The 23536-nt window shown below is 44.5% G+C and overlaps 1 protein-coding gene across 5 annotated transcripts in view; it reads right to left on the bottom strand.

Annotated features, from left to right (window-relative positions):
• The window catches only part of LOC144114473 (golgin subfamily A member 2-like), a 98998-nt gene extending 77455 nt beyond the window's left edge, over positions 1 to 21543 (bottom strand). For 2 of the 5 annotated variants that reach the window (XM_077648222.1, XM_077648224.1), the window contains exons 1-6: positions 21466 to 21543; positions 20983 to 21063; positions 20852 to 20889; positions 13056 to 13163; positions 9350 to 9575; positions 4065 to 4260 (exon numbers count right to left, since the gene is read on the bottom strand). In XM_077648222.1, coding sequence (XP_077504348.1) covers positions 4065 to 4260; positions 9350 to 9575; positions 13056 to 13163; positions 20852 to 20889; positions 20983 to 21063; positions 21466 to 21543 — 727 coding nt within the window. Of the gene's footprint in view, positions 1 to 4064; positions 4261 to 9349; positions 9576 to 13055; positions 15167 to 15247; positions 16815 to 20851; positions 20890 to 20982; positions 21064 to 21465 lie in introns of those variants that run through there. The other 3 variants (XM_077648223.1, XM_077648225.1, XM_077648226.1) reach the window with 2 other exon arrangements.
• Positions 21544 to 23536: the final 1993 nt, after the last annotated feature.

The raw sequence follows: 23536 nt of genomic DNA, 5'->3' as shown, positions 1-23536 counted from the left end.
GAAGACTGCGTCCTCCAGAAGTAGGACCGCCGCTTCCACAGAGAGTGAACCGCCTCCACCCGACAATTTGATGCGACGACCCGAACGCCGACGACCCCACCCGCCGACCTCAAAGACGATGTCACCGCTGAGCTCACAGAGGACCCCACAGCCGACCCCACTGATGACCACATTGCCGACCACACCAACGACCTCACCGACGACCTCATCGATGACGCCACCGAAGACCTCACTGACGAGTTGTAAAAGAATTGTTTCCGCCGCCGAAATTCCTGCTGCCGCCGATAGCTATGCTGTGTCAGCACTCGTGGATACCGGAGCCAACATTTCTGTCATGAGCAGCCGGCTAGCCACAACCCTCAGAAAGGTTCTAACCACTTGGCCTGGGCCACAGATACACACAGCTGGTTGCCATGTGGTAACGCCGATTGGCGCCTGCACCTGCCGTATAAAGATCCACAGTGCAACTTTCATTGGCTCCTTCACCGTGCTACGAGAGTGCTCCAAAGAACTGATTCTCGGCATGGACTTCCTTAAAGAGTATGGCGCAGTCATCAACCTGCAGGAGCAATTGGTATCGTTTTCGACAGACTGAGCCGTTGATACCGATCCTGAGCCGCACAGAGCAGCACTACGCATTTCTGGCGGCCCCATAACGATACCGCCGAGAGCAAGCAAGTTTGTCACAGTCCAGTGTGATACCAGCTTCAGTACTCGGGGGCATTGCCGAAGCGAACATGTCGCTGCTACTGTCTCGGCAAGTTTGGGTTGCTCGCGCTCTTGTCGACCTTGTTCACGCGTGTACCGAGCTCTTAGTGACCAACTTTAGTTGCGAACCCCAACAATTGACGAAAAACACAGTGATTGCTCATTTTGAAGAACTTGGCGAGCATGCCGGCCAATGTTCCTTATCCATAACGGACCCCGGAACAGTGGAACAGGCCACTGCAACAGCCACTAAAACCAACGTGAACCCTGACCTTCTGACCAATCAGAAACGCCGCGTTTATTGACTCTTTCTGCAACTGTTTTGTGTCAACCTCCAAGGTTCGTCAGATGCCAATAACTAAGCACCGCATTATCGTCGATAGTGACCAGAGACCGCAATGTCAGCGTCCTTATCATGTTTCATCGAAGGAACGTGATGCCATCCGCCGCCAAGTTGCCAAAATGGTCCGCGACAACGTCATACAACCATCGACGAGCCCCTGGGCATCACCTGTTGTTCTCGTCGCAAAGAAAGATGGCAGCCTACGGTTCTGCGTAGATTACAGACGTCTAAACAACATTACCAAAAAGGATGTATATCCACTGCCACGCACTGATGACTCATTAGACTGCCTTCGCCACGCTACCTACTTTTCGTCACTCGACCTGCGTAGCGGTTATTGGCAAATCGAAGTCGACAAACGTGACCGAGAAAAAAAAAAAGATAAACAATGCTTGCGTTGTTTCCTGGGACTCTGCGCCTATTATCAGAGGTTCGTTCAAAACTTCTCCAAGATCGCAGAGCTGCTAACTCGCCTGACGAAAGACACCGAACCCTTCTTCTGGGGCCCGGCTCAGGAAAAAGCCTTCACAGAACTTAAAGCCCGCCTCCAATCTATGCCTATCTTTGGCCACTTCGACGAGGAGGCTGACACGGAACTACACAAGATGCCAGCAATGTTGGCCTCGGTGAGGTAATTGTGCAGTGGCAAGACGGTGTAGAATGCGTGATCGCATACGCAAGTTGCACTCTGTTCCGTTCCAAAGTGAATTATTCCACCACGGAAAAGGAGTGTCTCGCTATTGTGTGGGCAGTCACGAAATTTTGTCCATACCTGTACGGCCACTTGTTTCGAGTCGTCAGCGATCACCACTCCTTGTGTTGGCTTGAGAACCTCAAAGATCCATCGGGCATGGCAGAGCCTTTGGTTGCAAAAGTTCGACGTCACTATCGTATAAGTCAGGTCAGAAACATAGCGATGCAGACCGTCTCTCCCGAGCGCCTCTTCTGTGCCCACCAGATGAGTCCGACGACAATTCTGCTTTCCTCGGCAATGTCACCACATCCGAGCTTGCCCACCACCAGAGGGCCGACTGCGAACTGCTGCCTCTATCAAGTACCTCGAAGGAACCGCTCCATCTCCACCCCGACTCCTCTCGCGCGGACTTTTGTCATTTTGCTTAGGAGATGGAGTCCTCTACAAGAAAAACTATGGCCCAACCGAAACTGTGTATCTCATCGTTGTCTCAACCACGCTTCGTCAGGAAGTTCTCACTGCACGCCACGACGACCTTTCTTCTGGCCACCTCGGTTTTTCCAGAACATTGGGACGCTTCCCCCACAAGTACTACTGGCCTCGGCTTGCTGCGGTTGGCCAACGCTACATTAGAACCTGTCGTGAGTGTCAACGACGGAAGATACCACCGACGAAACCGGCCGGCCTTCTGAAGCCAATTGATCCACCACAACTTCCATTTCAGCAAGTCAGCATGGACTTACTGGGCCCATTCCCAGTGTCCTCCATGGGTAACCAGCATATTGTTGTTGCCACGGACTACCTCAGCCACTGCTGTGAAACCAAGGCTCTTCCCCGTGGCACCGCGGCTGAAATTGCACAGTTCTTTGTTCACCACATTGTGCTTCGCCACGGCGCCCCCGCGTTTTTATTAACTGACCGGGGAACTGCGTTTACATCGGCTCTTACACATGAGGTCCTGCATCTCAGTGGCGTCATAGAAAAATGACCGCTTACCATCCTCAAACAAATGGACTGACTGAGGCTGAACAAGGCCATTGCAGATATAATGTCTATGTATGTCGACGCTGACTGTCGCAACTGGGACGAAATACTCCCTTACATCACGTTTGCGTACAACACCGCCCTCCAAGAAACGACACGCTTCACTCCGTTCCGTTTGGTGCATGGCCATGACGCCCTGACCATGCTGGATGCCATCTGCTCCCGGATTGTGTCCCTTCGAGTGTCACGGGCGCTGACGAATTTGTTCGTGACGCAGAAGCCACCCGCCACCTTGCTAGACAACGCATTCGTCACCAGCAGAAAACTGACGCCCGGCGTTACAACCTAAGCCACAGGGAGGTGATTTACAAACCCGGCGAGCATGTCTGGGCATGGAGCCCAATACGTTCCTGCGGGAGCTCTGAAAAGCTTCTGCGCCACTACTTTGGCCCCTACGAGGTGCTATGTCTACTCAGCAAGGTGAACTATGAAGTGTTCCTGCAAGGAGTTGTCCACTCTTCTCGACTGCCTAAGTCTGAAGTCGTCCACGTGTCGCGCAAGAAACCGTATTACGCTTGTTAGCCCCTGTTTGCACTTTCGGTGCCTCCATACTGTTTTTCCCCCTTGCCGGAGGCATTGAGGCGATGCCTCTTGAAAGGAGGGTGGCAATGTCACACTGCTCACATTCTGCGAGCACCGCCACGCAGCCGAGCGGCATGTCTTGGTTCGTGACGGAGTGAGGAAGACGACTCTTCCGCTCCGGTGCGTGCTGCTGGTCTACTTGGCCATTCGATTAAAGCCCCTTTTGAGTCGCACTACGTTTGTCGGCAACAATATCAATGCTAATGTATAGCAACACAAATGACAAGTTGAGACAATCCTAATCACAAGACTGGGCTTTGATTCCAGCAATCAGAAAGTAGTTAACATAGCAATAAGCAGCAAATGCCAGCATCAAAAGTCAAACACCACAAGTAAGGGCCCACCTCAAGGCTGACCACCTCAAAAGAGCACCTTATCTTTTTAAAGTGAGATAATTCATACTGTGCAGACAATACACTACTGAGTAACTTAAAGAGGCGGGATTCTTATCAAAGTACTGTTTACCAACTACAAAGCATTAGCAACACTGACTGCATCAGAATGAAAGCAGAGAAAAAGCTGTTTGTGAAACTGCAACTCCACAAGAAAACTCGACCTCCGAGCACCCAGTGTGACACTGCCATGACAATAAGCGTGACTGTGACCAAAATAATGACTATGCCATGACAGTACGGTTACGTGCAGACACGGGCAACAATGCTCTGAACACATCATCTACATGGGCTCACTCACCTGCCTTTTGCTTGGCTGTCTGTTGGCTCTGGGAGAGGGCTGACTGAAGTTCAGTCTTCTCAGCCACCAGGATACCAATAGTTTGTATGTGCACCTGGAGCTGATCATTCAGGGCGCCCTGCTCACGCCGGCCCTGCTCCTCTTTTTCCTCTCGTTCTCGGTCAAACTCACGCTGCTGTCGGGCCAATTTTCCTTTCTGCACACAAGCGAGAAAATGAGGCCACATTAAGGGTACCCATCAACAGTGTACACTATACAACAGAATACAATCAGTTCATTTCTGGTGCAGAGCTAAGTTGAGCCATGAGGGTCAAAATTTTGTAACTGCATGGTCAAGCCTACCTACTTCAAACTAAATTAGAAAACAAATATTAAGTGGCTGTGTGAACATGACTACATTCCATTTCACATCAACTTAACATTGTGACAGTCACTCATGTGGCTTTTCGGCCATGGCATAACATTGCCTGCATCACTTTACAAAAGTCAAATGTGTCATCTGCTCCTTTCAGCTGGCTCCATACCCACATGGCCATGACGTAATCTTTTTAAATGTAATCAAGCTGCCTCTTGCGTGGTACTACCTTACAGTCTCTAGGTGTTTAAAGCAGTGAAGTACCAATGCAATGAGAAGTGAGCTGAAACAGATGAAATGCATCCATTTGCAGCAAGTGACATAACCAGTTATAACACTTTGAAGCTCAAAAGTACATGGCACAAAATATGAACAGAATTAAAGAGCCGCTACAGGTTATTCACCATAAGTACTTGTAACAAAAAACAAACACACAGCAAAATCTACCCATTTGTCACCTTTCATCAGATTGAAGAGATGACAGTGACAACTGTGTGTTAGCCCACCCCACGCGTGTGAGTATCTACACCCGGGCCCACCTGGGGAACACAACCCGGTGCAGTACTTGACAGCACACCCCCAGCTGAAGCTGTTACACAATACTTGTGCAAACAATGGCTTTTACAGCCCCTATTATAATTCCCTATTACAGTTGAACCCCGCTACAGCAAAATATACGGGCTGCGTGAAAAATTTCGTTGAAGCGGAAATTTCATTGTGACGAAATCAGCCCAAAAAACCAAGATCCGACTGCACTGTTCAAAAATATCACTTATTCCCAAAAAATTCGGTTATCTTGGCTTGCGTCCTTTTAGTGGTCATGAGCGTCGTGGTGCGAGTTTCACACTCTGCCAACAATTGCATCGCGATGTCGTCGTCATGCGCACCAATGAAAGCACGAATGGTGTCAAATGTGCCCATCACGTGCAATGCCGACGGCAGGCTGGTGCATCTTGCATGTCGCTCTCATCTTCGGGCGAGGCGTCGTTGTGGCGGGCCTCTTCAATTATCGCTTCATCGGTTACCTCCTCGTGTACTACCACGTCTGCATCAACGGCGATGTATTCATTGAGGTTGACATTCGCTGGCACGTTTCCGGCGCCCCGAAGTGTTTTAAGTGCTTAGAGGAGCAATGAAATGCAATATGACTCAAGGCGCACCTCAACCCAGAAATACTGCGGAATGACAACCCATTTGATAAGCAGTACCCCACAAAGAATATCAAGGAAAAGCATGCAATAATCTTTTTAGTGCACGCAAGGCTAAATCTAAGCATGCAATAATCTTTTTAGTGCACACAAGGCTAAATCTATGCCAGGTTTTGTAGCAGGAACACCAGGAGTGATAGTGCTTAGTGTTCAGGGTGCTACCTCTATTGTTTCCTCCTCCACCACACATATTGACTGTCGCACTATGTTAGCCTTCCTTGCAATGTGTCAACCAACAATACTGCTTAGCACCATATGGCAGGCCATGCACCATACAAAAAGTAAAAAAATGAATTCTTGCATGGCATCTCAAAGTCACACTGACGTGACGACGCCTAGCATCACTTTTTATACACCCTATTTGGTGCTACCAACATTACTAGTATAGAATGCGCTCAATGTACATTATTTGTCACTTTGGCACAAAGATGTGGCAAAAAAATGTGATGCAATGTGATGCTGTATGATTTTTCTTCAAACACAGGTACAGCCAAAATGACCGTACCTGTGCACATCTGTTTGTAAATAACCATATTAATCAGTCCACTATAGCAGGTATTCACGTGATGCCATCCACAAGGGGCGCTAGCGGCCAGCGCAGCATTCGCCATGTTGGTGTTAACACACGTGGCTGCCATGGCCAGCCACAGTATTTAACTCGCTGGTGATCTGTGAAATATGAGTGCATTTCGCGTCTCGTCATAGATAATTTCTGTCCAGCCCATAAAACCGTGTGACTGAGTGGATACACCATGAACTGCACGAGACAAAATAGAGCAGGAGCGCTGAAAAGGTTCCACTTTGTGAAAACGTCGACCCCCTAGGAACGGGGAGGTGCCAAAGTAGTGTGCGACGTACAAGACTGCTGTCATGCATTGAATTCACTAATATCGAGGCCCGGCTTGTGCACGGCTTAAGTTTGCCAACAGGCAAAGAAATTAAAGTGTACAAATCTATGAGAGGGTGCAACTGCTTGACAAGCAGGTGAGCCCAAAAGCCGTGCTGAGGGTGCCAACGGCCGAAGTGCCGTTTTTGGAGAGGTGAGTAATTCAAACTGTCTGTTTGCTCTGTCTGCTTAAAGTGACATGTTGTTACTGAATCTAGCGGAATTGCTGCACATCGCATTGCTGCGAACCAGCCTAGATTCCAGGTCCTGTGCATTCGAAGCAGTGCTACGGTTCTACAATGAAAACTGCAAAGCATTCTCTCTGGATCTGCCGTTTGTACTGCGAATGCATGACAGTATTTACTCGACCGCTCTGTCATGTAAATAAGGCAGCTATGACGCTTTGCCTTTCTGCTAAAACACAGTCTGTGAAGCTTCAGCAGTTTTTGGACTACGACCACTGGAATTATGAGCTTCTGTGGCGCCAGTTTTGAAATTTGGGTAATTAATCTTGTGCTGTTTATCCACGATGTGCCCTGCATGAGGAGCAGACAGTTATCAACTGATATTAAAACCTGCAGGTCATGGACATTCTTGCGTGCAGCGCAGCCGACCAGTTTTTCTGCCAAGTTGTGGCATAGGGTGGCCGACTGATACATTGAACAGGCAGCTCGATTATATCGCAGCACAGAAGAATTTTGCTGCAGACTTCATGCGCACAAGGCGTTCCATAAAGCAAAGTGGAAGCTGACACATTTAACAATGTGCAAAGATGTTACAGATCACAAACAATTTAGGCCAGTTACTACCTCACGGTGTCGCGAGCTGGCGCTAAACTGCTGCCAAAATGGCGCACTAGCCGAGACGACACTTGCAACGTCTGGTAGTGCAGCCTCAGCGAATACCTCCTATACGAAATGCCTAGCCTAGACTTTAGCATAAACTGATCTGTGCAATTTGCAAGTAAAGTGCTTCCTAGGTTACCTGCCTTTCACCAGGCTGAGATAAAAGCCACAGCAATGCAGTCATCAGTGTAGAGAGAGCAGAAATAAAACACACATTCCTCTTAACTAAGGAGATTGTACGGCTGTGACCCTACCGTACACCAAGTGCACTTAAAAAAAATGTGCCATGAAAAAATGTTTTCATTTGAACGAAAAACAGCTTTCTTCCATTTGTATTGTGTGGAACAAAAAAGTTCAACATTCCACTTGAGTTCCAATCTCAGAAAAAAAAAAAGATTCTTTTTCTCAGTTTTTGGTTCTGTTCTGGTTCAAGACTGATTTCACATGCAGTGATGTTCCTCAAATCAAAGTGTGGCATCTACCACTTCGGATTAAAACAACCTTCTCCTCTCAGGTGCTGTCTGTGCAAATGGATTCCAGCAAGCTGCTTGCAGTCAGGCAATGGTGGTGATTGGCAGTCCCTTTCTCAAGCCAAGTTCAAAGTCTGAGTTGGCGCAGCACGTGACAAGCGAAAGTGAAACGAAAATAATCTATATAGAGTACTATGCTGGCAACATTTATGTAGCCATAAGTTGCAGCACATATTCCACAGACTCCTACTTTACAATATTAAAAATGCTATTTCAATAATGGAATGTACTTAAAGATGTCCTTGGGTAAGAGTATAAAAATTATTAACTATACATGAATTACAGGACAGGCTCACAGCAAAGAACCACGGGTAATATGCAAACAACAACTGAATGACAACAGAGGCAAGAAAAAAGTGAAGTCTTGTGTGATGTACTCAAGGTCACCCTGATATGACGCCAAGCATAACTCTTGATTCGTCATAACAATTTTAATGCGAGCTTTAAGACTCCACTGGAATTTTTTGTGCAGTATCAGCATGTGAAAGAGCCTAGTTTCTTAGTGCAAACAAAAACTCTGCACATTAGACATGGTAACATGCCAGCCAGATATGACCATATGGCCTAAAACAAACATGCACCAAAATTTAGTCATGGAACATTAGAGATATCCATGCACTACATACTAAAAACCACTTATGCCAACCAATTTTAGCTACACAGGACTAGTTATAGGACACACAAAGGTGCCACAGATCTTGTGACATTCAACACCATTAGGTTTAAAACCAGCTTAAAGGGTAACTCAGGGGTTTTTTTTTTTTTTCATGCGCACAAATTTTGTTCAAACTTTTACTGTAGGCTCTCCTCAGTCTTTAGATCATCTGTGCCGGGCAACATTTTGTTTCAGAGCAAATTTTTTAAATTTCCCGTATCATGACCTCAATCGGATCACTTCCTACGAGCAATTTTGTGTGTGCGACGTAACGAGCTGCACACCCATTGATATTTGCTCTGAATTTGCAGAAGAGAAAAATTCTGAGCTTGTTTTTGGTAATTTCAAATACATGATATTTTAAGTTATCACTTGCAGTCGCCAGTTTATCTGCTCGACGTGCGCATTACTGGTTTTATGACTGTGTCCGTGACGTTTTCTCAGTTTGTTTTCGTTTCATGTACTTTGCTGTTTTATCATTCTTTTGCTCATCATTTTGAAAAATATTTTAATCGAAAATGAGCGATTGAGGTCCAAGAAATGTAATGCAATCGTTAACTGAAAATGTTCGAAAACCATCTGGAGTTCCTATTTAATGACATTCACTGTGAATTAAAAAAAAACAACCTCCTGTTAGAGATCAAAATGATAAAAGGGCACTTATGATGGGACTTGAAAAACTATTTTGCCTCTGACGTTATTCTACAAGCACCTGAAGAGACCAGAGACAAACAATATTACAATTTTTTTTCTCACATATTCCTATGACACAGTATTAAAAGAGAAAAAAGAGGACATGAACTCACTAACTCCTGCAGCTGAAATTCAAGCTGATCCCTGTCCTGTTGCAAAGCCTCAAGGGCTGTAGCCAATTCTTGGTTTCGCCGCAGAAGTGCGTCTGCACTTCGAAGCGCTCCAGAAGAAGAGTCTGCAAGTGTAGCCATTTCACCATTTAGTGCTGCACTGGTGTCTTCCATCAGGCCATTCAACTGCATTGTGATCTGGCGAAGACTTTCAGCAGATGACAGCACCCTGCACAGAACAGCACAGCTGGTTTATAAAACACCACCCAATTCACAAAGTGAACTAGGACACGCAAAAAAGGCAAGACCACAACAAAGCCTAGAAGGCTGCGATGCAAAGCTGAACGCAGTTACATAATCAGCCTCTTTTAACACTGAGCAGTGCACAGGCTTTACACAAACCACTATCATGTTTTCTTTTAACTTTTTTTTTTTCATGCCACAGCATGCTACCAAATGAATACAGAAACCTTCACCTAACTTTTTTTTTTTTCTGTTACCAAAAGTGACCAAAGCTATGTGCTGTATTAAAGTAACAAAGCCCACAGGACAAAGCCCTTCTTCCCAACAAAAGCCTCTGCCACAGTGGCTCAGTGGCTCTGACATTCAGTTGCTGATCCCAAGGTTGTAAGTTCAACCCTGGCCGCGACGGCTGTATTTCGATGGAGGTGAAATACAAGAACACCCGTGTGCTGTGCAATTTCAGCACCTGTTAAAGAACACTGGGTAGCCTAAATTAATCCATAGTCCTCCACTATAGGTGCCCCTCATAACCCATGTGTCGCTTCTGAATATTAAACCCCACAATTTGCATTGCAAACAAAGGCAGCATAACACCAGTAGCAAAGAAAAGTAGCATGATTTGCTAAAACAGAGTCTTCCGATGAAACAGGAAGCTTGCACTGATGCCGGTCAGATACAAAATTCAGCCTCAAAAGGACTGAGGAACCGCTGATCACTTATTCACAGAGCCATGTACAGTAAAGACAGCAATCAGGATATTGTGTGAAGCTGTTCAGGCTCAAATGGAGCTTAAATAATATCGGACAATTTCTTATCTTTCCACGCTCAGTTACTAATATACACGACACTAATGCCACTGGAGGCGTGGGGTTCAAGAGAGAAGAAGTTAGTACTTCCTCACAATGGGACAACTTTGTACCGCTCTGAGTGACACATCTGGTGTCAGTCAGGGACACAGGCATTACCACTGCTCCTAGCTAAGCTAAACAACAGGTCATTCACACTTAAGAGGGCCCCGACCACTGACTAGCTTAAAAAATTTGTAAGTGTCCAAAGGTTTGCAGCATCATATATGAAACACACTTATATGTGAAACACACTAAAAATGCATCTTTCAACCATGCCCTTCCAAAGCGGTTTCTCTTGCACACTGGAATCACTAGCTTTCACAAACGAAATTTCCCTTTTGTCCTCGCCTCAAAGAAAAAACAAAAACCACAGCATAAGTCTACATCATGAATCCCATTTGCGCCATGGCAGGCATGCGCCAAGCCATGTTTTCGAGACATGGCAGGTAATTATTGCGCACCACGTGTAGCTCTGCTAAAACACAGCTATCACAGCAGAGCTATTGGCCACGGCAACTCATCAGCAAGGGATTTTGAATACATGCTCTGCAAGGACCATGCACAGACAAGTGGTATAAGTATACAGTGGTATAAGACTGAAGCAAAAATACAGTGCAATATCCAGGTCTCAAAGAAATGCAAAGTGACTATACTCTGCATCAAAACTTCATGCATCCGAGTGGCAGCTACAAGGACAAGACGACAGCTTGTCTCACACTCATGATTCCACTCCACTGGCAAGTTGCGAAATGAAATGAAGCTAATGTACTTGCTTCTTCACACTTGAAAATAGATGATGCAAAAAAAGAGTGCAGCCACAGAGCTCAGTTAAGCAAACAGCACCCATTAATCATGGTAATTGATCAATGAAATTTACTGGGCCTTACGCATCACGTCACAAGTCTTTGTTGTCACCTGTGTACTGAAAGATAAACGATGTTGAGAGGAAGCACGCACAGGCTTTGATTTTAAATTTTACCATCTATTTCAGCGCACAAGGCTTTAATATTTTGAAAAGACAATTGATGCCCAATCTATGCACTGTGCCGGTTTATTATGTTGACCAGGCATAATGCCTTATTGGCTACTACACTTACAAGGGAAATAAAAGGAGTAAAGGAAAAGAGAGAGGGAAGGAAATGTCAGTGCATGGTGTCCACAGGATGTGACAATGGTCATTGGTCCATCATGAACCATGAACACACACAGAAAAAACAAATATGCCTATAATTTGTCCATATATAATAGCTGTCTATACTTTGGAACTTTTTTTTTAAATAAAAGATGGTAACACAGCACCTAAATGTGGCCTCAAACAACACCTACTGTAAAATTCTCTTCTGTGTGCAAAGTGAGCAAGACAAGCCTGGGGTTCATCTGAAACATATGTTGAATTCCAATGGCAGATCCGGATCAAGTTTTTCTGCTCTGTTGGGAGCAATCATATTCCAATGGCAAAATGGGAGTGCGGGTTGTCTGTTCCAATGGCAGATCGGGATCAGACGACGATCCCGGATCGCTCCGTGGAGCAGTGATATTTGCTCCGCCGAAATCAGCAGATTTGACCAGAACCCCGCGCGACGTTTTACTTTCCCGCGCCTGCTTCCAGTCATGACCGGCTGCATCCTTCCTGTCGTCGCTATGCGGTGATCCGGGCAACGTACAAGCAGTATTTTTTACTTTTTTTAAATTAAATTCTCCCAAATGTAATTATTTTTCGTTTTGTTTGCGTCCACACAAGTTAAAACAAAAAATTTTCTTAACAGGATGTCAATTCCATCTCGGTCAATTCTTTGTGACCGCTTTTTAGACCAAAATCGTTGACATGTTTGAACCTCCCGCGCTTTCTGACGTCAGACGACGTGTACTCTCTAAGCCTAGCAGCTCTGTAAATAAGGAAGCAATCTGAAAATTTGGCACGTTTCATCACTAGAAGTTTGTGGTGCGGGCATCATCACACAAAGCGAAAGCTTCGTGCGCCTTTTGTTTGCCGTGAACGTGAGAGACAGAGTGGCAACAAGGACGAATCGCTGGTGAAGCGAGAGGCCGCGCTTCGATGGGCGCCGCCATGTTGCCTGAACTTGGAGCTATTCTTGCGCGGAAGTACCCCCGCGGGAGCGCATGCATTCCATTGGTAAAATGAGAGGGAGTGATCTCCGCCTAACTACGCGCTCTGCTTGTGATCTGGTGGAGCGCTCGCGATCTGCCATTGGAATTCAACAATACTTATATTGCCCCCTCTGCAATATAACATACAATATATACTTTCTCCATTTATTAACTTAAACAATTATTGTGTGGCAGCTATTGGTCCTTAGTACAGATTTTTCAGCATGCATGTTGCAGTGGAAATGAGAAAGCTGACATGAAGTTTTAGAGGAAAAGTTGTTCTGGCCCAGACAAGTCGTTTTGTAATAATTAACACATGCTCTTGGCAGCATTTCAGTTTTCACACTAATTATTCTCACACGCAAGATATTCTACACATCTCAGTATTACAGCAGTACTGATGTGATTACACAAACTGTGCATACCATCAAAGTGATTCTCGTCATGCAAGTGAATCCATGTAAAGGTATGGAAATGCTTTTCACGGGAAAACAAAAATAAGCAAATACCTTTGACTTGGCTGGATATCGTCTGTCAATTGCGAAAGATCTTGACACGAGTGAGACGTCACTGCCAAAGCTTCCTTGGGCTTTGAAGGCTGGGACATTGAAGAACTGCTACAAGTAAAGCATCTGAGAATCAGCGAAAACAACTAGCTTTTGAACAAAAGCACTGACTTCAAAGAGCATGGTAAGAAACAAAATATTAAAAAAAAAACTCTGATCGCTGTATTACACTTTTTATAAATAGTGTGAAAATTGGCACCACCATTTCATCCTGAATCTTGCTCATGGCAGTGCTTTTTGCCCAGCACCATACTGTGCCTGTCATACACTAGGCAATCCACCAGGGGACATTGCTGCTGTGTTCCCCACAATGAACTGCCCCTCATAAAAGTATACTGAGTTAACAGTTTGCCTGAGTACTGTTTCCACATAAAAAATTTCACTACAAAAATAAAGAAGCCAGCCTTTGGCCTTGCTGGTATTTACAGCACAACTAAAATTGCATCTAAATGCAATTTTCAGGCTATGACAGACACCATGAGAGAGCACGGAAAACTTATGCCAGCGAATTCTGAAAGCGCAATAAGATACCAATGCATACATTTCAATCTTTTCAAGACAGAACCACAAGGGCTATAAATGATTTCCTTGACTTAGTGATGACACACAAGCAACCAAAATAGCTATCACCTATAGTAACCAAAAATCCAACTGAGTACAAGACAAATCATGGAGAAATTTTGGGGTTTTAATCAGCACAAATGGAACTAAAGAAGTTCAAATACTATAAAACTTTGATTTCCGTTGCAATTTTCACTGCACAAATATTTCCACTGCTGTGGTGTTACAATGAGAATTGCAACACCACTGCTACATTTATAAAAAAAAAAAAAGCTTGAGCCACAGCCGCACAATACACCCGAAGAATAAAAACCCCTTCTAAAAACCTCCTCAGTTCCCTTCATGCTTTTAAAGTAGAATAAATTTGCTAAAATATGGGTATAGATAAATACCAATGCTGCTATTCCTTCAAAAACTTTAAATGTCTCTGCCTCAAACTTAAAAGTTTTAAACTCAAATACTAAAAAGTAACATAATTTCTGGAGACATTAAAGCAACTATAACTGAAAACTAGCATCAAAGTTTAAAACAGACCTTGGAGCACCTCTTGCAAACCATTAAAATGCCTTGGGATTGGTAGAGCACCTTATAAGCAATGCAATCTCAAATAAATATTTACTAAAGCTTCAGCAAAAGTACTGAAAGTTAAGGCACAATATTTAACTTTCGCAACTTCCCTAAACTCAAACTCAGTGGGAGTGACACTGAACTGTCAAGGCTGCTGCCAGCCACTGCTGCCCACGGTTACCCTGCTCTCACCAGTACCTTGAAAAGTAGGTTAATTAGTGGCAAAAAAGGAGCTTTGGGGCAAAAATTTTTTTTGTTTTATTTAGTGGTTTTGCTTTTTTCCTCATATCATGCATAAATTGTCACACATTATTATTTTAGTTTGATAGGCTAGCAAGCCTTAGCATCCCAACAGCAGACGAGGATGCTGGCACCAAGAGATGAGGATGCTGGCACCAGCTACTGCAACTAGGCTCCCTGCAAAACAAACTTTGGGCACTGCCTACTGTTTATTAGTACAGCTCGTCCTGACTTCATTTTCCCAACGAAGAACAGTTTGCACTGGTAGAAAACCCATCAATGAGTGGAACAAGCCTTTTGATCTGCATGAAATTTTGTTTATGCTGTGGCTGTTTTGAAATGAGCAAATCCAAATGCCCACGCATTTAGTTGAGCACTACTATTAGCATAATAATTTTTAAAGCTCAATAAATAATGCAAAAATTATTGGCTGAAAAATCACAGTAAAGAAAATACCGGAGGCAGAATTTTTCAGAAACACTCTTGCACGAAGCAGCTTAAAATAACACGCCTTAAGAAAGGCGTCAATATCTAGAATTTGGAGGCACTCATTAGCTAGTATGCTTCCTTTTATTGACTGCCGAGAGTTCAGTTACAGATATGTTCGACATCTCTACTGTTTGCAGCCCCTCAATTTTCAGCAACGTTAAATGAATATGTGGATTACCAGAACCAAATGGTCAAACCTACCACTTCACTCAGCAGATCCCCTCAATTTTCAGCAACTTTAAATGAATATGTGGATTACCAGAACCAAATGGTCAAACCTACCACTTCACTCAGCAGATAAGGGAAGGGAAAGGAGGGGCTCGTTATGACATACTTGACTGTTGGCTTCCTTCATGTATGCACACTTCCCTCAGTTGTTTTCATGCTCCTTGCTCACAAACATATCACCAACATGAGCATCATATTATCGTATTGCCTTGTCTCGTGCTCATAACGTAATTCAGAATAAAATGGGGCCAATTTAATATTATTTCAGATTATCTTTGCCACTGTAAAGACAGAAAATGTTGCACAGGAGACTGGATTTCACAGTCATTGTCATAGCCACTAAAATTCATGCACAAACTTGAAAAATGACTTTTTTTCTTTTTTTTTTTGCATATTTGAGGCATGATGAAAGCTGCCCCACTTGACTATTTCCTAATGCTCCAGTCAGAGAAAGCCACTAACTGGAGCCTGCAAACCTGCCCAGTTGCCACCCAAGTGAGCCTGTAGCTAGGTAAAACCCTCTCTCTCAACAATCAAATAATGTATTTGGTAGCTATGAGGTGCTGGGCTTAAGCAAGAAAAGCAGCTCAGTACTGCAACCACATGGTCTTCCTCAGCCACCTTCACAGCAAAGGAAGCCAACAGCCACAGACATCAAATAAGCCACAAGCAAAATATGCTAAGCTGTATAAAGTGCGAAATTAAGGTTCTGTTTTCCTTTCCGTTAACAGCTCATGAAAATAAAAGAAAAGACAATGTTTCCGGTAGAGGCCAAACTCATGACCAAGGCAGGCCTCACGCGGTTGCTCTCAGTAGTCTTTGACAAGTCTCACTGCAGATATACATATTCCATCAGCCAATTTCATAGCAAAGTGCTCATTTCTTGGTGAAGAAAGACAGGGGCTTTCAAATAATAATTAACGGTAAAGATAAACGAATCTGTACCCCCAGAGCAGTTCTAAGCTTTCTTTCACTGCACAAGCCAAGTTTCCAAACAGACGTTCAACATACACAGGCATTTATTTTTGTAGCCATCAAGAGGCCAACCAAAGAGACTGCAAAATAAATTATATCCTTCATAATTACAGATATAGTCCACACTGCACCAATAATATTATACAGCCTGATTCATAACTGAGGTAAAGCACTGAAACACACGTTGGAGGTCAAACAAAAATTTTATGATCCTTTATTAAAAGCAAAGCCTGTATTTAAGACACCCTTCAATTATATACCATTCAAGATTATTAAGCCTAGATCTAAGACATGCTTCAACTGTAGGCCACTAAAGATTATTTCACAAGACAAAAACATTGCAGCAATGATCAAGTGACAGTTCACATGAAAACTGAAAACCAAAACTATGCTGCCTGGAAGTTGCACTCCCCTGAGCTCATGTGTTCTAGCCATACATGGCAAAATTACTTTTGAACAGTAATTAAATAACATTACAAATTACTGCTCTCAAAAAGTAATGACATTACATTACAATTATTTTTCGAAAGTAGTGAAAATTACTTTTAAATTACTTTTTACTTTAAATGCATGAAAAGTTGCGCATTGGTCATAGCTCCTACAAAATGTTCAGATTTCTTTGTTCTGCAGCACCACTGAGCTTGAAAATGGGCACTAAAAATGTTACCCCTCTTTGAAGAAAGGTAGCCCTATAGTCCACTGAACAACCACTTCGCTGACGAAAGTAAGTTGAACTTAATCGCAATATTGGTATAATTGCTCGCATCACTCTTCAATCGGAAGTTCATCGCTCGATGCGTAATATGGCCCCACTGTAATGATTTTAAGGAATTTGTCTTTTGCAAAAGCAGCGGGAAAGCTTCGACTGCTTGTTCGCATTCATTGTCTCGGAAATCCTCCGTGGCGGAGACAAGCTGAAAATTCTGCTGTTCAATTGACTCGTTCTCGAGGCACGTTGGCCGAAACAAATTGCATGTTGTGGTGAAGTTGTCTCTGTTGCCCTTGAGTTAAGAATAGGGCTTTGAATCCAGCAAGAGAAGCTAGTTTTCCGAAAACTCACTATCAAGTTTATTAGATGTCAGTTGAGACTTCTTGCAAGTGCAGCGAAGTGACAATATATATGGAGCAGCCTAGACGGAAGTACTCGCTCGAGCACTCGCGGTGTGTCTGTGTATAGGGGCGATATGGCTTGCCATGGTCATGCAGCTCGCCTGGTGGCCGTGTGGCGCGTCTGTGTGTGCGACCGTACGCAGTGCTGGAAAATGCGTAGCAGTCCAATAGACTTTACCTAACGCGGGGAAGGCCTCAGGGTGCTATGCTGTCTCCTATCCTCTGCAACACAGCCTTCTTCCAACTCCCCCCAACTTGACCAAGTCTCCAACATACATTTCAGCTCCTATGCTGACGCCATCACTGTCTGGGCTAATCAAGGCAGTGATGCCGACATGGAACACAACCTACAGTCTGCCCTCAACATCACTGATTCACATGATCGCATACGTGACCTAGCCTACCCCCTTTTCAAATCAGAACTCTTCCTCTACAGCCCCAGGCCACACGACCTCACCAACCCTCCCATCTCACTCACGCTAGGAAATCACCCCATTCCCCTGGTCTCCAAGATTCTCATACTGGGCCTCGTCCTTCACTCCCATGGCACGCATGGCGACACCATCTAAGCTCTCCAGACCAAAACTCAGCAAGCCACTCGTCTCATTCGGCGCGTGGCAAGCTGACGTGCGGGTCTATGAGAGTGGAACACACTCAGCCTCACCCAAGCATACACATCACGAGCCGCAAGCCGCACTCATTCTCCTAGCAGAAGTAAAGGGACCGTGTCAACGCGCTGCTCAGGAGCCACATGAAGGTCGCCCTCCACCTACCCCCAGCACCTCTAGTGCCTGGCTCCTCAACCTCGGTACCCTCAACGCGTTTGAGGAGCTTGCAGAAGCCACCCTGATAGCACAGCTGACTCGCCCGTCATGTACTGCGGCAGGCCGCAGTCTACTCTATCAGCTAGGCATTGCCCTGATCACCCACCCTGGCCAATCCTACCGAGGGGTCCCCCTACCTCTATACCTATGCGCCCATCTCATCATCCTTCCCATCCTAAGGACGTGCACCCCGAGTGCGACAGAAACGCAGGGCAGGGCGCGCCAAAGCCCTGCACAAGCTGTGCGGTGACAGTTTCGAGGTAGCCTATGTCGACGTGGCAGCGTACTCGTCAGGCTCCCGCATGGTCCTCACCGTCGCTAACAATCAGGCCTAATTAATCGTATCAGGCTCCATCACCACAGCGGCTATTGCGCTCGCTCTAATCTCCAACTCTGCCACCAAAATTCTCTAAGACTCAAAATTCGCCCTATCAAATTTCGCTGAAGGCCTGGTATCCCGCACCGTGGCTCAGCTTCTATGCTTCTGGCACCTCAACCACCCCGTAACCGTTATCTGGACCCCCGCACATGCAGGCCTCCCGGGTAATGAGGAGGTCCACTATCTCACCGGATGTTTGATTTTCCGGGCCGAAGTTGGACCCCCTCCGCCATCCCAGGAGCGTCTGCTTACCTTCAAAGATATCCTTGCCCACTATACTGAGACACTCGGCGCGTTTACGCGCTCCCGGCTCTCTCCCTAACCCTAACCAGGCCTTTTACTAACACCGACTTCAGACCCGTACTGCACCCTAATTCTCCTTCATGATCGCGACCCCCATCAGTTCCTCTCCTCCTGTAAGCTTTGTGGGAAACTGGGAGACTTTCTTCACGTCCTCCTCACATGTCCTACTTTCCCACATCCTCCATCCCCAACCACGGCGGAGTCATACTGGGAGAGTTTTGGTCAGCTCCGCTGCTGCTGACCAGTGCCGGTAATTACCGACACCCTGAAGTGGATAGCCCTCCAAGGGCCGGCCTTTGCCCTGTAACGGCAGTCCCCTAAGGGTTGTCTCGTGCAATGTAAGGGGGTGGGGAGGCGGAGTTGGCCCCCTCCGTATTTCTTGGCAATAAATGTTTTAACCACAAAGCTGGCGCTGATGCCCACGGCACATTGTCTCTTGTCCACGTGCGCCGATTCACTGTAGTGCTGGCTATTGCTGGCAGCACGTTTTTATTGCTTTCTAAACGCTCAACCCCACAAAAGTGAGGCCAAAGAATGGACGATACAAGGAGCATAGACGATACGAACTCATTCCTCGCCAAAAGTAATTTCGCTAGTAATTATTTACTTTATCCGAAATTACTGCTCTGAAGTAATTCATTACACTACTAAATTACCAGCCCAGAAAAGTAATGCATTACATTACAAATTACAGAGTAAAGTAATTAAATTACTGTAATTTCATTACAGTAATTTAATTACTGCCATGTCTCGTTCTAGCTGCCTCTGGTGAGGTACATGAGCACACACAAATGCAACCTATAACAGCTCCCAGCAACTTCCCTCTCAATAGAATCAGTGAGAATGGCAAAAAAAAAAAGTCTTGTCACAAGACCCACAACCGTTTGATATGAGTGAAAGTCACATTTCTCACAGCAAGATTCATAATAAATGCAGTTGAAAATTCAACACTCTGGTGTGGCTTCCATGAGCACAGCATGCCCCATCTGGCTCAAGGGCATACAGTATGACATGAAAACCTACACAAAACAATAATTATAGCAAATGACTACTCTAGCAGTTTCAGCAAGACTACCATAACCATTCTGATAGTCACAGACATTTTACACCCCAACAGAGTGCATGTAAAAAGCATTTCAAAAGGAGGCAAAATGAATGTCACACCAACAGCCTTTAAAATTTTGCCAAGCTGAGAAGGTTAATGATGATGAATTTTTATGGTGCAAGGGCATCTGTGGCCAAAGAGCGCTGTGGCATAAGGGTTTTTTTTTTTTCTATTCAAGGTGGAGTCAAAAGATCCATTTCCCAAGCATTTCATCCTAGAGAAGCCGAGGACCAGGAAGGGGAAAGCTTGTACCCATAATATCACCAGTAGGAGCAGTAGGAGCAGGTTAATGTTGAAGTGTTCTCTAGTTACCCAATGTTATTACATAATGAACTTCGCATATTAAATTTATCATTCCACCAATGTTTTCATTGCATTCAAACAAAAAAATGTGTTCACAAAATTTATCACAACATATGGTACTGATCACAGATGGTAAAACTATGAAAAAAACAACACCGCTGTCAAACAACACTGCTGTCAGTAGCTATTCACATCTTTTGACCAATTAATTTGAATGCAGAACAGCTCACGAGCAAGGTGATATTTTCCACAAATATGAACAGTGATTTAGCAACAACAAAAAATGTACGATGCAGTAAACTGACCTTTTGACATCCTAATGTTAACACTGCTGATACGATACAGCGTAATTACAGATGCGCACCAAAGCGCTAGTACGAAGAACACCAGGTTCTTCACTATCAATGTTGCCATGTTGTCACTATCAATATTTTTACACAACAAACCAATTCCAGAACGAGCACCTCAACACCACTGTGCTTCTAATCACATGCGTGCGCTTCACTGCTGCAACAATAATAAGTGACTGAAACTGCGATACATGCTTAGGCAATTATAAATGCAAGGTTTCTTTCTCAAGAAAATGATCACTGCCCACAACGCCCGCAAACTGCGCAATACAACAGATTTACGGCATAAGAAAAGGTCGACCCACCTTTGCTCGTCGAGAGGCTGAGCACTTGTCTGGTCTTCCTATAAGAAAACAAGTGACGCAAAGCTTAAACGCAAAGCAGCAGAACACCTGTACAAATGCGCCACAAAGATGAAACTTAACGTGCGACATACCTGTACGATCTGGGGCGACACCGTGTCAGATGATCTCCGTTTCGTAGTTCTTTTCACAGACCGCTGTTGAAACTGCTTCAACTGTGAGGCGTACATGACATAAGTCAAAACGCTTTCACAGGGACACTAAGCGCTCCACCTATGGTTTACTTTGACTATAAAAATGCTTGACACGTATAATACGAAGGAGCTCATGCATTTCCACGATGTTTCAGGCTGTATCAGCAAATATCCAGCACATAAATAGTTTTTGTAAAAGTTTTGATGGCAGACATATAAAACCGGGGAAAAGGTTGTTTTGACAATAAATTCGCAAACATAATCATTCACAAGCCAGATGTCGGAAAACGTTATCATGACAGTCGTTAGAAGATGCATTCCATGGCGTTTACAGCACAACATTATACAAAGAGCAAAGGCCACTCAAACTGCACACTACAAACGTACTATAAAACCTTTTCAAGAGCAAACACGACACCTTACCTTTTTTAAACCGGCTGCAACTTTATGTTTTCGATCGACATCGTCTGCCATGTTGGCAGACACAGCAGACATGCGCATATGTGCAAACCAAAGTTGCCAGATGGTCCTACTGAATATCGCCAAATGGCTTTTTTGAGTAGACCAAAATTATAGTGAAAAGTTGAACAAGCGCTGAAAATGTTCAAATATATGAGTGCTTGGTAAACACAAATCTGTTTTTCACTAATTCTGGTGTCTAGTTTCCACCTTTTCGCGCAAATAAATAGTTTTCTAGTCTCATCGAGATAATTTTATACAGTTATTATTATGTGCGGAAAATGCAGCCCACAAAACGCACGTGTGCGTATTTGCAATGCTTGCCATGATTATGCATTTAGTTAAATTTCTAATCGTCATTGCCCTTTCATTACCTGTTTAACGTTAACCTCCTTGAAAACTGGGGTAAACTGGTGGTGGCGGAAGGGAAGGGGGGGGGGGGCGTTATCCCGTTCGCATCGGCTACTCAACTTATTTCTTTCTTTTATCGGGATGTGGGGCCTCCCTTCGTTAATGAGTTAATGCCCATACCGCCCATACTGCCCATACCACTGCCCTGCGATGGCAGGTGCTGCCACCGGTGGGGCTTGCGAGCCACAGGAAAGAGTGTTCGAGCACGGCCGGTATGTAAAGTACAGGCCACCGAGCGTTCATGCCGCAAACAAGACCTAAAAAGCGAGCGGGAAGTTTACAATGCATTTTTGTTAATTAGCGCTTTCGCACATCGCGGCGACGCGCGGTGCCGAGCTTTCGTGAGAAAGGTGCCATACGACGTCACGTCGTGCAAGTGACATCAGCAGCGGGGGTTGTCATTGGTTCACCGCGCCAAATTCTTTCAGACGTCACGCAGCTACCACAGCCGCGGCCACTGCGCACACACCAGCAACCGGTGGAGGGGGCGGAGGTAGAGGAAGGACCGAGTGGGTGGGGCCACAAAACGTATTAAAAAATTCTTGCTGGTGGGTATTGCGAAGCATCATCCTTTAATATCCCAGACATATACCGCAAATTTATTGAGGACACCTTTCTGAGGCCCTTTAAAAGACTATACTCACCCAATTTTATTGCATGTTTTCATCTTTCAAATCATGCTTTAGACTTTAGAACACACGGATCACCCCGTGGTTTTCGCCTACGACCGCTAAATAATATGTGTTTTTCTCAGACGTCGCGTCTTTAGTTGTTGAAGACGTTTCTTTTTTCTGTTTTTCTTGCTTGTCGTATTTGTCTACAAACTTGTCGCAACGTTAACAAAGAGTAGTTCTTGCGATGCCTCCTTTCTCCGCATAAGCTTTGACAGTAATCTTCCAGAACATCACTCCTGTAACCTTGGAATCTTTCTACTCGAGCCTTGTGAATGAAAACTGGGATGGTGTATTCCACTGTGACACTGCAGATGAGGCATTCATATCTATTTTTAAGCGAATTTACTGTGAACAATTTAGAGAAATTATTTTAAAGCAGATCATAACCGAAAGCCCTGGATCAGCCGTGAATGTTTAAGACGAATAAAAAAGAAGGCTAGATTATAAAAAGTTTGTCAAAACGAGGCCACTTTTAGATTTAAAATATATTTAAGCAATATAGAAATACGCTAAATTCCTTCCTGAGATATGAAAAGTGGCGTTTCCTACAGCATCAATTCCAAAAGGAATCCTGTAAAGATAGTGCAGACGTATGGAAAAAAACTAAACAAGTTGCTAAACAGAACCCCATCGTCGCCAGTTATCAAAGATCTCGTTTTTAAGGGGTACCGCATATATGGCACAGAACTTGCCGAAGAATTTAACAAATATTTTAAAGATGTTGTCAGCAGTTCTCAAAACACTCATTCTACGTGCTACACAATACCTAGGAATAACCGCAGCATTTACTTTGATCCGACAGCTGAACGCGAGGTATGTAATATAATGAACTCGTTGAAAAATAGCAAATCACGCGATATTGATGGCATACAAATTCTTCGAGTTAAATATGTGCTGAAAGTTATTGCCCCCATAGTGACATATATATAATCTGGCGTTATCAACAGGTT

The sequence above is a fragment of the Amblyomma americanum genome, chromosome 1 (genome assembly GCF_052857255.1).
Source record: "Amblyomma americanum isolate KBUSLIRL-KWMA chromosome 1, ASM5285725v1, whole genome shotgun sequence".
Lineage (NCBI taxonomy): Eukaryota > Metazoa > Arthropoda > Arachnida > Ixodida > Ixodidae > Amblyomma > Amblyomma americanum.
This window is presented reverse-complemented; position numbering and strand designations above follow the sequence as displayed.